The sequence below is a fragment of the Solea senegalensis genome, linkage group LG7, assembly GCF_019176455.1.
Source record: "Solea senegalensis isolate Sse05_10M linkage group LG7, IFAPA_SoseM_1, whole genome shotgun sequence".
In the NCBI taxonomy this organism is placed as follows: Eukaryota; Metazoa; Chordata; class Actinopteri; order Pleuronectiformes; family Soleidae; genus Solea; species Solea senegalensis.
The window spans coordinates 6,373,799-6,389,397 of NC_058027.1; the positions used below are offsets into that span (position 1 = coordinate 6,373,799).

Below are 15,599 nucleotides of genomic sequence, written 5' to 3' on the forward strand. Positions count from 1 at the left end.
GTTTTGTTCTCTTGTTTTTGTGACCTCTGTTGATTCTACATTGGCCCCATGTGCGTGAGTTGTTTGAGCGCAATGTCAGCAGCTCACAGAAGTGAATATAATATCAGAATCTACTGAGAGCATGCACAGATTTTGGTTTGTTTGTTTTGCCACAATATATCTTTTCCTTTATGAAAGAGCGTGCACTGACGTAGCTGATATTAAAAAAGGGAAGATAAATTATATTGTCAGGAAGAACACATTGGCATTCATTTGTGTGCTTGCAATGTGACAGAAATACGTGCAACCCACAGCATCAACAAGGTCAGAAAAACAAGACATGCTGTCACACAAGAAAGCCGCCGCTATAAACAAACAAACAAAAAGCAATAGCATTCATACTGTGGGTGCCTCATGCTAAATTTTGAAGTCTGACAGGAATGGATCTGAAACCCCTGAAAATGCAAGTCTGTCTTTGAAAGGTAAAACAATCACAATGACAAAAAAGATGGGAAAATACAATATTCTAAAGCTCTAGTGTCAGAAAATTAGGCAGAGGAGATGTTAAAGTCCACTTTTCGCTTGTGGCCAAGATCATATTTACTGCGTCCATGTGGCCACAGACATCCATGTGACGTAACTTTCACACCCATTTCTTCAGTTTTAATTGATTTATTTGTTAAATGGCGCAAAGAAAACCAAAGAATATGCACATTGATGAAGATGAAACACTCAAACCGATTAATCGATAACAAAATAGTTGACAATTAATTCAGTAATTGATTAATCGCTGGTTGAAACCCAAACATGTGCATGACTTTGCATGGTTAGAACATTAAACTGATCCAAACCCTTGTTTTAGAAGGAATGGAACTGCAGCCACATGTAAATGTATGGAAATTTGAAGCAACTCTCCAAATGTGAAAAGAATGACCCAAGTCTGTCTCTGTCTTACTCTCTCGCTCTTATACATTCACTATCACACAATGAGACAAGAGTGGATGTCCACAGTCTTATTATCACATCCCTGTCATCTCTAATAGTCTGCTTCCTATTGAACAGAGCAAATTGGTTTAATGTGTCCGGCTTATCTGGCCATCACTGAGGTTAACTTGTGTTCTCATATCCTGTCTCTTTCTCCACACTCACAAAACACAAATTCCTTTGTTGCCATGCCACAGTTACAGCCTGTGTTCGTACGCATGCACAGCAGCTGGCTGAAAGGATTTCGAGTGGCTAACACAAGAACAGTACTGACTTTAGTCTTCTATCCATCCATCTACTTACGTTTACAATTGGGCAATATGTTGCAGTTATAAATTAGAGCGGGGAATTGTCTGAGCCTTGTCATATTCAATTATTTAGATTTTTTTCAGAATGGACAATAAATAAATCATGTACTTTCACAGTTGTATCTATTCTAATCCAATTTTCAGCACATGTACTGAATGTCAAGGACAATTCTATAAGGATATTGGAAGTATGTGGAGTATAGTTGACTCACTGTCTTTCTCTCTAACACGTCTCAAACAGTGTTGGCTGTTGAGAAAAATAGACTTTATGAGACACTACACTACTTTTTCCCCGACATGATCACAAATTTAGTGTTAATTAGCTTATTTTCAGAAAACAAGCAATTCCTGTTTCCCACTTCCCCACCTGCCTTCTCGTGTTCACAAACCTCTGATTGTGACATACTCCGTTTTCCACTGATTTGTTAAATGTTATGATTTATTAATGGAGGAAGATGCAAATATCACTGCCATTTGGTGCAGTGCAACAGCCTCGAAACAGACCAACACATCAGATTTTGAAACAACGCCCCAGCCCCCCGAAACACAACCACAGCGATATTAGTAATAGCAGCTAATAAAAGAAACATTTAATGACAAAACTGCTATGTTTTTCATTATAAAGTGTTCAAATAAATTACAGTCGCTCCCTTGAGCAACTTTCCATGGTCTGACTTCACCTCCTCTCCGTTCTATCATATGAGCTTTGGGGAGAAGAAGGAAAAATAAAACTGCCTATTAATAATTCAGAATTTCGGTGTGTAATATTATGTACAGTAGCAGCAGGTTTATTTGAGGAAATATGAAGATGCACCCTAAGGCAAGCTGACTGTTGTTTTTTATGTACTGGCAAGCTCAAATAAAACAAATCTGGTCTAGTGGACCATAAGAACTCAACCGAGGGACAAAAGTACATATATTACACATGGCTTCTTGAACTGTGTCTCATATAAACAACTGTTTGTGCACCGTTTTAGCCACTGAGCTGCTCAATCCCATCTGTGAGCGGGCTTCAATGCATGCAGGTTTACCAAACTCATTTCACAGAAAGCTCCAGAGGAAAGTTATCTAAAGATGAAGGGAGAGAAATGAAATAAAGAGTGCTTTTCTATTCATTGCCTCAGTGACCAGTGAAGTGTGGGAGCAATTTCAATACAATATAACAGCACAGATTTGATACGACTTTGATAAGACTCATTTTGTGGAGTAGGAGCCTTAAAAGCAGCCCCAGCACAGCTACATATGCATCTATGGGTTTGTGTGCACGAGAGCACCCGTCTGTTCATTGGAGGAAGGGTGTTTCAAGGTTCGGACAAATGCAAGATTGTCACGCTCATAAAAAACAGGGGCTCTGTCACAGAGCCTGCCAGCTAAAGGCTTAAATCACATGCCTAGAATACTCAATGACGCTACACCCACACGCACGCACACACAGATACATACAATCTCCTTAAATTATGCAGCGTAAGACCATTCCTGGAAGCATCCACTTACAACATCTGCTTCAGCTACATTGTTCGCATGCATATATGCTCAACCTAAAAAAAATCTTCTGTGTTGTAAATATCACAGTCACATCTCTTAACTGCTTTTTTTTCCCCCCTCTCGCAGCATTTCAATACATTTGATAAACCATTCAAACACCTTAGGAAATCCACCAAGGGCAAATTTTAAATACCATGGATTTAGTGCTTCCTTGGTCAGTTCACTTATTGTTATTCAAAACAACAGTGGTGGGATGTTGTCAGGCAGGCACTCACAGAAAAATATTCCATATTTCACTGGTTGGGTGTTAATGTCCAACACTTACATATTAAAACAGTATAATTCAAGTGACAAGCGACTATGTGAAATCAGCAGAGACAGACCACCGTGTCCCTTTTCTCCTTGACACCATCATCTCAGTGCCACACTAGAAAAGGCAGAATGCTGCCACCTAAAGGCAGCCTTAATAGCCTTTCAGATTCCCCTCTGTACCACCTGCACCTTATTAACATGGATGATGTCTCACGGAGACAGGGTTTATTTTAATTGGGGTTTTAACAGCGATTCAAATTAAAACACACAAAAAACACATCAAAACAAAGCAATATGATGCACTGCTGGCCTTTTAAAAGTAATGATACTGGAGTCTTTCAGTGTTAAGTAACAATGTTGACTCAAACAGGTAGAAAAAAAAAGCAGCAGAGAACGTATGCACTACCGCGTAGGTTGTTTTGTACAGCACCACAGCTGCTGAATCCAAACATAATGTGGGACAAAATCCTAGAATGTATTCAAGGCAGAGTGGGCGCAGGCTCAATCTTTTGAGCGAATTACTGAAATCCCTTCTTCCTGGGCATTGAGGAATTGTGCAGCAGATTGGTTTTAACCTTGATTCCACACTAAGTAATTCCCTTCAACGCCTTAAGCGGAATTAGGCATCATTACGTTTCATCCATCTCTTTATCCCGGGAATTCTCTTTACAAATGAAATGAAACTCTCCACTGGGCTGTATGCTTGCAAGGTGGTGACAATGATAAGGCCAGCAGAGCACGACTGATATGCTTGTATTATTCTCCCCTATACCAGCAACAGACCAAGCCCAGTCTGTCTGCCGGTGCACCACTATAAAACATCATTAGAAGCCAGTAGCAGTGTGGAAAAAGACTGGGAGTTGCAGGCAGCAACAGTAGCGCCACTCTGTGCAGATGAAGACAGCAGCACAGAGGTTCCCCCTTCTGAAAGTAAATGAGCAAGAACCATGCTTCCCCTACTTTATCCATTGCTTTACTTATTTTTCCCATTCAACCTGTCTCTCCCAGTGGGAACAGTAGTGACAGATGGGCTCACAGGCCTTGGGATCGATGGAGGGGGAATTCTGTCTTTGTTTCCTGACATTTTTCCCATAGCCACTCTCCTCTGACTCAGATTACTTACTGTCCACACGAGTGCAGAGAGGGGAGGCAGAGATGAGGGAGGAAACTGATATGCTTCTGTACAGCTTCTGAAGAAACTTAATGCCTCAGGCCATCTCCCCCTACACAGGTTTCTGTTGAATAATACAATAGAGCACCCTGCACGCCTGATGCGTCGAGGGGACCCTTCTGTAAACAAGACACTAAGGAATGCTGTTGCTGCTTGTTTTCCTTTTGACTGTCGGAAGTGCGAGAGAGAGGAGCACAGGACAGATGTGCAACAACCTCACAGAGTCTAATTCATCATCTCTACATTAGCAGAGAAACAGTCTGCATAATGGATCTGCAATTATTCCATCCCTCTGATTAGGAAGCCTTAACGGTCTTTGTGCTGACCCTTGCCCTATGCAGCTGGCTCATAATAGAAATGGGGCAGAGACCGAGGGTGGGAACAACAGGCAGTGGCCTTCCTTTCCTGGTGGGAACACATCACTTCTGATCACAGTCATTGTCACATCCACAGCCAGTGCAAATAGTAGGATAGGAAAGAAAGCAGGGAGCCTAATAGTTATGCTCCAACCACATGCAAATGACAAGATCCTGCAATTGTACCAAACAGTATTAGGCCATTTGCAAAAAGTAATAATAATGAATCTTATCAAGGGCTCTATTGTTTCTACAAAACCACGGAAGGAATGCAAAACAGTTTGTTAACAATAGATTTGGTTCAGTTGTTGCTACTACGTTGCTTCAACTACCCATTATCCCGGGGACTACTATACCACTATCTTAAGCAGGTCTTAATCTTCATCTGACACGACAGACTTTTAAGGCCAAATACACAGAGAAGTTATCATGTTAGAAGCTTATATACTCAAGTACTCCATATTAAGTAGACACAAAATAAGTTGAGTCTGCTTATCTCTAGGTATTAGAATCCATAGAATTAACCACAAAGTGCTACAGATTAGGATGACCACTGTGATATTAATAACCGTGGCTTCTAACAGGCAAAAAAGCTCCGGTCATTGGAGTAATTTTACTGTTATTATATTTGCTACTATGTACAGGTACATTAATATATAAATCAGGTATCTGTTGTATATCTGCCTAGATAATCTAGTTAGAATTACATTCTGCAGATGTCTGTGAGATAATTGGATCGTTTTAAAAAGGAGCTGCCTAAAATCCAGCCACAGGCTAAAATAATTCTTCCACAGCAATTAAACGACATTGATTGAGTGATTTATGAAAAACCTTCTACAGGGAAAGTGATTTCAAAAGCTTGTCGTGACATATTTCAAACATCAATGATTTGTGTCACTGGCAGTGTTCAATGAGAACACCAAAATGACTGTTTAATCCTTCTAATGCTCACCCCCTCCCTTTCTTCTTTTCTCTGTGTGCTCCTGGGCCTCTCTGTCTCTGCCTGTCCTTGTCTTCTTTTTGTCTTTCATTTTTGAATGAACGGGGCAGATGTCGATATAGGGAATGGGAGTTATCTGAAGATAGTGACGTGAAAACGGTGAAGGTGAGGACAGCAAGTTCTCTTACCTGTATGATGGACATGCGGTTAGTAGGTGTGTCTGTAGTGCTGGTGACTGGGCCTGTGAAGCTGGTGTGGCATCCCACGTGGCCTTGGGGCACGCTGAGGTTATTGGCAGTGGGCTTGAGGTACATGACCTCTGACCGTGGTGAGCTGAGTGGCAGGCGTGTCTGGTAGTCAAAGTACATGGGAGAGGTGGCCAAGGAAGGGCTGCTTACCACATTCATCACATTCATGGCATCCCGCTCCTCCACCTCGCTCTGCACCAGCATGATGTCGTTCTTGTTAATCTTCTTCTTCTTGCCTTTTCCCAGCTGAGGGTGCGAGTACTCTGCAATGCGACAGTTATAGGTTCGGATCTCCTTGTTTTCCCGCTTGCACTTGATCGCTATGGTCACCATGGCAGCCAGAAGCATGATGGATATGATGCTTAGAGTAACAATAAGAGGCAGGGACATGTCCCAGTTCTGATTGTCCTTTGTGTGAGGCAGTCCATCAGGTGGACGTCCATTGGAAGCCTTGACAATGAGTCTGGCGGCGGCGGTGAGAGTTGGCTTGCCGTGGTCTGATACACGGATGATCAGCTCCACCATGGGGTTCACATCATCCCAAAACGGGTGTGCTGTTCGCACCTCCCCAGTCACTGGATCGATCTCAAAGAGGTGGTCCTCATTGCCATCTGAGATCTCATAAGTGAGCCTCCCACTCTCACCGTAGTCATTATCCACAGCCCTCACTGTGGTGACAATGTAGCCAACACCGACATTACGCGGCACATGGATTTCAGCAGTGTCATTTAGGAGTAAGGGCAGAACTATAACAGGGATGTTGTCATTGACGTCCAGAACGCTGATGCGCACTGTCGCGTTGCTCTCCAGGTGTGGAGATCCCGCATCTTTTGCAAGAACCTTAAAGTCGAAATACTTGATTTGTTCATAGTTAAAAGATCTCACGGCATAGATGGCTCCATTAGCCGCATTCACATTAACATAGGTGTTGACGTCTCCTCCACTCACATTGGAGTTCACTATGCTGTAGTACACCGTCCCATTCTGGCCAAGATCTGGGTCGTGTGCCAGAACTGAACCAAGGTACTCGCCGGGTATGTTATTTTCAGGTATCTGAAGAAGATAAACTGCCTTTGTGAAGTGAGGAACATTATCATTCTCATCTAGAATTTTTACAGTAAAGGATTTGGTAGAGTTTAGAGGAGGAATGCCATTATCCTTGGCCACAATTGTGACATTGTACTCATCCTGAACCTCTCTATCCAAGGGCCTGTCCGTCACCACTGTATAGAAGTTATCATAGTTCTCCTCAAGTTTAAAGGGAACATTACCCAGCACTCTGCATTGAAGCTGCCCATTCCTGCCTGAGTCCTTGTCTGTGACACGCACCAGAGCAATGACAGTGCCTGGAGGTGCTGCCTCACTGATGGCTCCCTGTCTCACAGACACAAAGCCTATAGATGGCCAGTTATCATTCCTGTCAAGCACTTTAACTGTGACTTTACAATGGCCCGGGATTGGATTGGGACCTAGATCCTTTGCCTGCACGTCAATCTCAATAACTGGGCTCTCTTCGTAGTCAATTTCACCCTGAATCTTTATGACCCCTGTTCTCGAATCTATGGAGAAGAGCTCACGGATTCTCTCTGGGGCATAGCCACTAAAAGAATAGACTACTTGTCCATTGTTTCCCTCATCAGGATCTGTAGCATTTAAATCGATAAGGACTTTCCCAGGTGGCGAATTTTCAGGTATTTCCACAACATATGAGGGCTGATCAAACACAGGGCTGTTATCATTGGAATCAATAACTTTAACATTTATCTGCATGGTACCTGATCGAGGATATTCCCCTCCATCAGTGGCTGACAAAATTAAAGTGTGATGGCTTCGCTCTTCTCTGTCCAATGGTCGTTGAATAACTAATTCAGGGAATTTTGTCCCATCCCCACGGGACTTTACCTCCAAGGAAAAGAGGTTGTAGTCATCACGGGTTATTTGATAGGTTTTCAGGCTATTTTCTCCTACATCTGGGTCATGTGCACTGGTCAAGGGAAAGCGTGTCCCTGGCACAGCATTTTCTGAAATGTCAATATCAATCTGATCAGAGGGGAAAATGGGCGAGTTGTCATTAATGTCCTGAATATCTATTTTGATCATGCAGATCTCTTTGTCATTGGCGAACACCTCCATGGAGAGCTGGCACTTGGGGTTTCTCTTACACAATGTTTCCCTGTCAATGCGCTGCTTTGTGTACAGCAGTCCACTTTGGGGATCCACGTCAATGAGATGTGGGGCTGAGTTCTCCAGCACCCTGAAGTTGGCTTTCTTACCCTGTCCTCCCTGCCCAGTCTGTTCAAGTCCAAGTCTGGCATCTTTGGCAATGTTTCCAATCACTGTCCCCGGACCCTGTTCTTCTGGGACAGAGTAATTCAAGTTTTTCAACGTCAGGGCTTGAGCCCATAAAAGGAGGAAAAAGAAAATAGAAAGATACATCCCTACTCTGTAAAAACTGCTGTGGGCTAAGATTGCGTTGCGTTTATGCTTCCTTTGACCTGTTGATATGATGTTCAAATTTGGTATTTCTATTAGTCAGGACCAAAAAAAGAGTTCTGTTCATCATGAGAGACCTTGGCATTTGTCTTTGAAGATTGTCTTTGCTGTGTGTCGCTCTTCCTCTGCCTGCTCGAGCAATCTGTGGTGCTGAGGACCCTAATTTATATTCAGCGGAGTGCCCAGACTCATCTGAGCAGTAATCGCGATCCAGTCTCCAAACAGAATAGTCATTGTAAGCATTCGCTCATACCACCTAAGAAAGGAAACAGAAAAAGAATAGATATATTTGTTATATATCCGCCTGTCACCTGGTCACATGAATAAAAACTGAGCCACATTGGTGAGTCTGCTGGGGAGAAATCAGATCCACCGCTGAGCCAAAAAAGAAACTGGGCTCATGTGTAATTCATCTCCACAATTATGGGGGAAGCTTGTCAATTAGTTAACCTTGGGAAGACACTGGATGCAGCCCTGGTGCAGTACATGGGGAAATAATGACTGCCCTTGTAGCTTATTTACTACGTGTATTATTACAGACACAAACATGCATTTTTTTCATCTATCTCTAATGTGCAATTCACGAGCCGGCCCTGACCTGATAATGGCTCCCTTTCACACACATTATGAGAATGCTGACTGTGAAGTGTAAAGCAACTTTAATAGTATGGCAACATCATAGGAGGGCGTTTAACCGATGGCTATATTGCGATGACTATTTGAATAAGTGTGAATAAAATTAGTTTTAGCATAATCTGGATATTGAAATAACAAAAATAAACTAGAGACATGAGCTGCCAACATCTCGGCACAGCCGTCTCCCTGCAACATTTCTGGAAGAAGCTGTTGCACTCGAATTAACAGGTGATGGATTGTGAAAATACAGAAAAACAGAAATCACATAAACTTACCCGGATAAACTGTTGCAATAGTCCAAGAATTAAATAAAGCAGTGATGAATAAAAAAAAAAGAAGAGAAAACAGTCAGTTCCAGCAGGGTTCAAGGAGAGTTTCATTCCCTATACAGGTTCCACCCGTATCCTCCTTCCACTCTGCGCGCAGGAGCAGGAAAAATCCACAGGCTTTCGCTTGCTTGATGCACACACAGGCTACAGTGCAGCGCAGTCAAAATTGAAAAAAAAGTGTTCGAGAAAAGTATGACTGTAATGTCAATGAGCTGGAGTCAGAGCTCTCCGCTGTGTGATTAGGATGCAGCGGCTCGCCTTCAGCCTGCCTGCCTGCAGTGACTCACCGTTCTTCAGCGAGGAAAAACTGTAGGAGCAAAAAAAAAAAAAAACACTATATAAAGAGGGAGAAAATCAAAAGAATGAAAATAAAGGGAAAAAATCCATACATGTGAACAACGGTTAATCCAGACTGTGTGTCTTTAGGAAAAAAACATGCCAATCAGTGCCAAACATCGCTGAGTGACTGTTTCCAGTAGAATGTCCTTGTCCGCTGTCCCCGTCAAAGTCCACATACACACATTTACACACACACACAGACACAATGCTCAGCAACAACAACGTTGCATTCTGGCACAAGTGTCTCTGTAGCTGTCAGATGTAAATACATTCAGAAAAATAGAAAATATTTGTTGATCACGCACTGTCAGTTGCTCCTCAGTATTTACCGCACGTCTCACACCGCGCGCGCCCCGAGCTCATTGAGCGCTTCCTCTCACTGACTGAACTCCGGACACCGCATGGTGCATTAAACATAGTCGCTGCTCCTCTGGCAGCCAATCAATTTGAAGAGGCGGGGAGAGAAGGAGGGGATTCAAAAGCCGCTCTCCGGACGCAGGCTTGGAGATGATTGGTGGCTCGTGCGCAGTTCGAATAACCCCCCACACACACACACACACACACACACACCTCACCACCAACCGCTGGAGCATGGGTGCTTTTTTTCAAATATCACACTCCATGGTTGTTTACCTCCAAAAAAACGGAAAACGAGCGTTGAATGTGGGCACAAGATGCGCAGGGTTCAGGAAGGGTTCAAAAAAAAATCGGTTAGGTCATTTATCAAAGGCCAGACAAACGAATTATATATATGTATATGTATATGTATATATATATATATATATATATATATATATATATATATATATATATATATATATATATATATATATATATGGATAGATATATATTTGATATATACACATATAGATATATATGTTATAAATGTGTGTCTTTAATATGGGCGGAGGTTGAGGAAGGGTTTTGATGGGTCTCACATGTTTTTGTTTTTTTTATCACATTATTTGTATTGCTATAGTTTATGTAAATAGGTGTATTTTTTTTTCTTTTTTGAATGGGGTTTGTACAATTTTATATGAGAAGCGTATACAACACAAGAAAAAAAATAATTGACTCCCCTTATCCATATAAGGTGTGTGTATATATATATATATATATATATATATATATATATATATATATATATATATATATATAGACACTAGAAACAAACACAAGACACTTGCGAGGACTTGGACCAGCGCAACCCTCTGATTATAAGCCCAGTTTCTTTACACTCGTCCACGGGCTGTCCTCTCAGTAATGATACAATGATAATAACAATGACAACAGTATTTAGCTTTAATCTTGATTCATAATTAGTCTTGCTTATTTACATGATAAACATGATACAATTAACAAAATGAAATGCATAGAAAGCAAAAATAACAATATATAAATAATGGCAAAATAATGTCTGGAAGGGGGTAAGATGAAGGAACTAGAAGCACAGCTTCAGCACACAGTACTGGACAGGATTATTTCACAAAGTACACCATAGATGACTGAAAACCTATCGATCTATTTACAAAAAAAGATATGTATTGAAGTGATTTAAATGACAAAAAAAAGAACAAATAGTGCTGTGTGAACTTTGAGGAAAGGATCTGTTTTGTCTTATGTGATTGAAAATATAAAATACCATAGTACTTTCTATGTTCTTTTTATTTTAAACAAGAAGGCAAAGAAATCATTCTTATGCACATTTTTTTTTTTATTATATAGCTTTTATCACTATGATATGACTTATTCCATAGCTATATAAAAACACACACACTTCATGAATCTTTTTACTTTGTCATTAAGTGAGTTTCCATCACATATTCAGTTTGGGCATAAAACAATCCCAAAAAGTTTGCATGATGGAGGAAGGTGGAAAAGTTGGCAAATTGATAAAAGGTATATGTAGATTCAGCAAATAAAGAATTGCGTTTAGAAATCACGTGCATTGGAAAGTCAGCTTCTGCAATTTGCTGCACCGAGAGAATGAGGACTGATGAACAAACATTACTTGACTTGGTCAAAGTCCACATTAATTGAAAAAATGTTTGTGTCCACTTTGTACATACATTCATCATATGCATTTTTAGCCAAACTGTGGCTGAACACAAACCCAAAATCAACATAAATCAAATTTCCAGGTTCTCCCACAGTTCAAAACCATGCAGAGGTTCATTGGACGGTGTCTCTCTAGCTGTCACATATAAATAAATTCAAAAATAAAAATGTCTGCTGCACTAAACTGACCACATGTGTGAATGTGAGAGTGAATAGTTTTTTGTCTGTGTGTTGGCCATGGTGATGCAGTGCTGTTGCAGAAATATTATGCCAAGCATCAATAAAATAATGCTTTATTCGCATAATCATACATTATCATACAATCACAGAAACAAACTGACCAAACATTCTCCAACCACAAGAAGAAGAAGACCATGAAGATAAATGACAGTGAATGTAAGTGCAAGAGAAGAGGTGGGACTATAACATCATTGTTTTCCCATAGTACTATATTGCTGGGTGGCATTTTGAGAATTTTCCACTCTGGGATCCGTTTTCAAAATTGCATTTCAGTGCTCCCAAAACCCCAGTTCAGTGTGGATGAAAATCCGATAAGGTCAAAAAGCTTTAGCGGATTCACATGTACTCTGTTTTTGTCTTTTTCCAGAGAAATGTGAATGCTCTTACTGGTGAGACATGTACATTACATTACATTACATTACATTACATGTCATTTAGCAGACGCTTTTATCCAAAGCGACTTACAAAAGTGCATTTAAACATTTGGGTACAAATAAGAGCTAGAAGTAAGTAAGAGCTTCAAGTAGAACAAACTATGAAGTGCTAGTCATAAGTGCAATACAATTTTTTTTTTTTTGTCGTCTTAGTCGAGGTAGAGTCGGAAGAAATGTGTTTTTAGTCGGCGTCGGAAGATGTGGAGGCTTTCAGCTGTCCGGATGTCGATGGGGAGATCGTTCCACCATTTGGGAGCGAGGACAGTGAACAGTCTCGAGTTCTGCGAGTGCCTCTGTGATCCTCTCAGTGAGGGAGCAGCAAGCCGGTTTGTCGATGCAGAGCGGAGTGGGCGGGCTGGGGTGTAGGTTTTGATCATGTCCTGGATGTAGGCTGGACCGGATCCGTTTGTAGCATGGAACGCAAGCACTAGAGTCTTGAAGCGGATGCGAGCAGCTACAGGAAGCCAGTGAAGGGAGCGGAGGAGCGGTGTAGTGTGGGGAGCGGAGGAGCGGTGTAGTGTTACATAATGTAATCCACACTACACATTATGTGTACATTAATGTACATAATGTACACATAATGTACACCATTATGTGTTCATTCTTAGTATTTGTAGCCTAATTGATCGACTCCTTGAACAAAGAAACAGGGACTTGAAGAAGCAAATATTCCTACACTAATAAATAGGATGCAGCCACTAAACATGATGTCCATTGTGACAGTGACATCATCAAGTTATACCTTCTTATCCTCCTTCTGAATTTTTGCACCCCCTAATAACTAACCCACTGAACTGAATCACTGAACAGCAGTAGACAGAAACACACAAATAAGCACAGGTTTCCTTTTTCTTTTTCAGTTTATATTTTGTGATACATTCTAATGGAAACCGACTGAATGGAGCGGCAGTTTTGTCAGCGTGTTTGCCCTTCATTTGGTATTGCTTTTTCAATGTGTCAGCTCTGTTCAGTTTAATCTTGTAGTCCATCCATGTATAAACATTGGCCTCAACCTGTTTGACTTTGACACTGACCTTTCTCTGACAAGAGGGAATGACAAGAGTGTCAGAATCCCGCGTTAGTCAGGTGGCGACTGAGGCTCATTATTAAACGGCAGGTTTGATGTACTAATATCAAGATGCTGATAACTGATGAAGGTAAATGTCACATCCCTGTGTGCATCTGCATACTGTGTGTGTGTGTGTGTGTGTTCTTGTATTTGTTACCTCTATGGGACCTTTTCTGAAATAAAAGGTCAAATCGAAAGACTCCTCGGTTGCCTCCATGTTGGATGTATACAAAAGCCGGTCCAAGTCGCTTCTCTGCTGTCATTGCTGTAAGCCCACCTCTAGTCCATTAAAGGGGTTTGTGTTTGGTTGCCTTTTTTTTTAGGAAATTGACCAAAAAGACTTCCTGGACGGACGTTTTTGCAGAGCAAACTCAAATCGCTGGCAGACTTGGCAGAGTTCACCCAGGTGACACTGGAACCATAGTTCAACCCTCAGTGCGCTTTGTCAGCGGTTTACCCATTCACTTGTGAGTAACTGCACCTGCTCCTAACGCTCCTAAAACATACAGAAAGTCTCTGCCACTTAAGTTAAAATTCATAAAGATGAGGAAATTGTAAAACTTCAAACAAAATTGTGAAAACTAAAGCTTGTAGACCAGTATATTGGCACTTTTCCATTAGAAAGTTTGAGCAAAACTCGACTAGTCTCTACTCCATTTGGTGTCAGTGACGTCTTTTTCCATGAAGTCATAGTATCTCCTCAACATGAGAGCATTTTGCTGAATTTTACTTGATTTGAACCACATTTGGAAACACTTGGTGACTTTTTTTGATCATTCTTATTTGGTCTTATTTGTTTGCTGGTTAGTAACACATTTTTCTATGGGGTGAGTAAATCAGATGATACATTTTTAAATGCTTTACAGGGACGTTAAAAGGATAGCGGTGCAACACTGTGTGTTTAAATGTGCTTATTTTATGTGGGTATTTCCAGAATTACAAGACACATTGCTGAGTACCAATAAACCAGATCTGTTTTTGATTTTTGATTTTCCAAATGTGGTTAGCAGCATGTCTGGAAAATAATTACAAGATAATTCCCTCTGTTTTGTCGAATGATCCAGTTAATCCATTCTTTTCCCCCAACAACAATGTTGCCACCACAGATTTTTTTTTTAATTATTTACCCAAATAACACATTTGTTTGTTTGTTTGTTTCACTCTCCAACTATGAAATGTGACACACTGAGCTTAAACAATGCCTGCAAAATCACCTGCCTTCATGAAATGTCACCAGTGCTGCCAGAGATAAACCCAGCCATTAGCAGCTTTCTTCATTAGCCCAATTAAATGGCCCTCAGGAAATGCACTGACAGAAAGCGTATTTGGAATGGGCTGCTGGTGAACAACAGCTGCATTAAAACACTATTTCGTAAATTAAATTTCAATCTAATGGCAATGGCCTTTCTTCAGGTGGTAATAAGAAAGAGGAGGCCTCTTCGTGCCTATACTATTTAACCCATTTTTCCCTCCCTTTCTTCCTCTTGTTGATTTCACGACTTCTTCCCTTGAGTAATAAAAGATGTTAGACGCTTCCATCTAAACAAAATATAAGGCGAGACGACGTGTGGAGGACGTGAGAGGTTTTTGATCTACAATTTCTGTCAAACTAAAGCAGAGCTGATTTCAACATTTGGAGTGCCTCTCAAGATGTAAATGTCATCTCTTTTTCCCAACTTGCCCCTTTGTCGCTTACATACTTTTTTCATGTTTTCATCTGAATCTTTGTCTCTTATTTTTTTCCCAATACATGCATATATATATATACATATATATATATATATATATATATATATATATATATTCATCTATATGTATCATATATAGATATATATGATACATATAGATGTATATATATATAATATTTTATCTGTTTGTACACAACAGACAATAAATCATATACTTAAGTAACAAAAACAACCTCCGTCCCAGAAAACACAGAGACACATACAAACAAATAATAATAATCTTAGATATAAATCATCTATTGAGGTACGTCTGGACAATATCAATAAATCCAAATATCTTGACATTCAGACCTTTGATAAACATTTGTGACCTTTGTGGATACAAATATTAATCAGGTGCACGCAAACATTTGAACAGCCAAAATATTATTAAATTATGACAACGCAGTATTCAATTAAGAAAAGGATAAAAAACATTTGTGCCTTAACACAAAAAAATGTAAAATCAAAATGATGTTATTGTGTTATAT

General features: G+C 40.5%; 1 protein-coding gene across 3 annotated transcripts in view; it reads right to left on the bottom strand.

Annotated features, from left to right (window-relative positions):
• pcdh17 (protocadherin 17) overlaps positions 1 to 9,946 on the bottom strand; it is a 68,543-nt gene extending 58,597 nt beyond the window's left edge. For 2 of the 3 annotated variants that reach the window (XM_044030090.1, XM_044030089.1), the window contains exons 1-2: positions 9,188 to 9,946; positions 5,724 to 8,532 (exon numbers count right to left, since the gene is read on the bottom strand). In XM_044030090.1, the coding sequence (XP_043886025.1) occupies positions 5,724 to 8,219 (2,496 nt within the window). In that variant the 5' untranslated portion in view covers positions 8,220 to 8,532; positions 9,188 to 9,946. The remainder of the gene's footprint in view (positions 1 to 5,723; positions 8,533 to 9,187) is intronic. The other variant, XM_044030091.1, reaches the window with a different exon arrangement.
• Between the last annotated feature and the right edge of the window lie 5,653 nt (positions 9,947 to 15,599).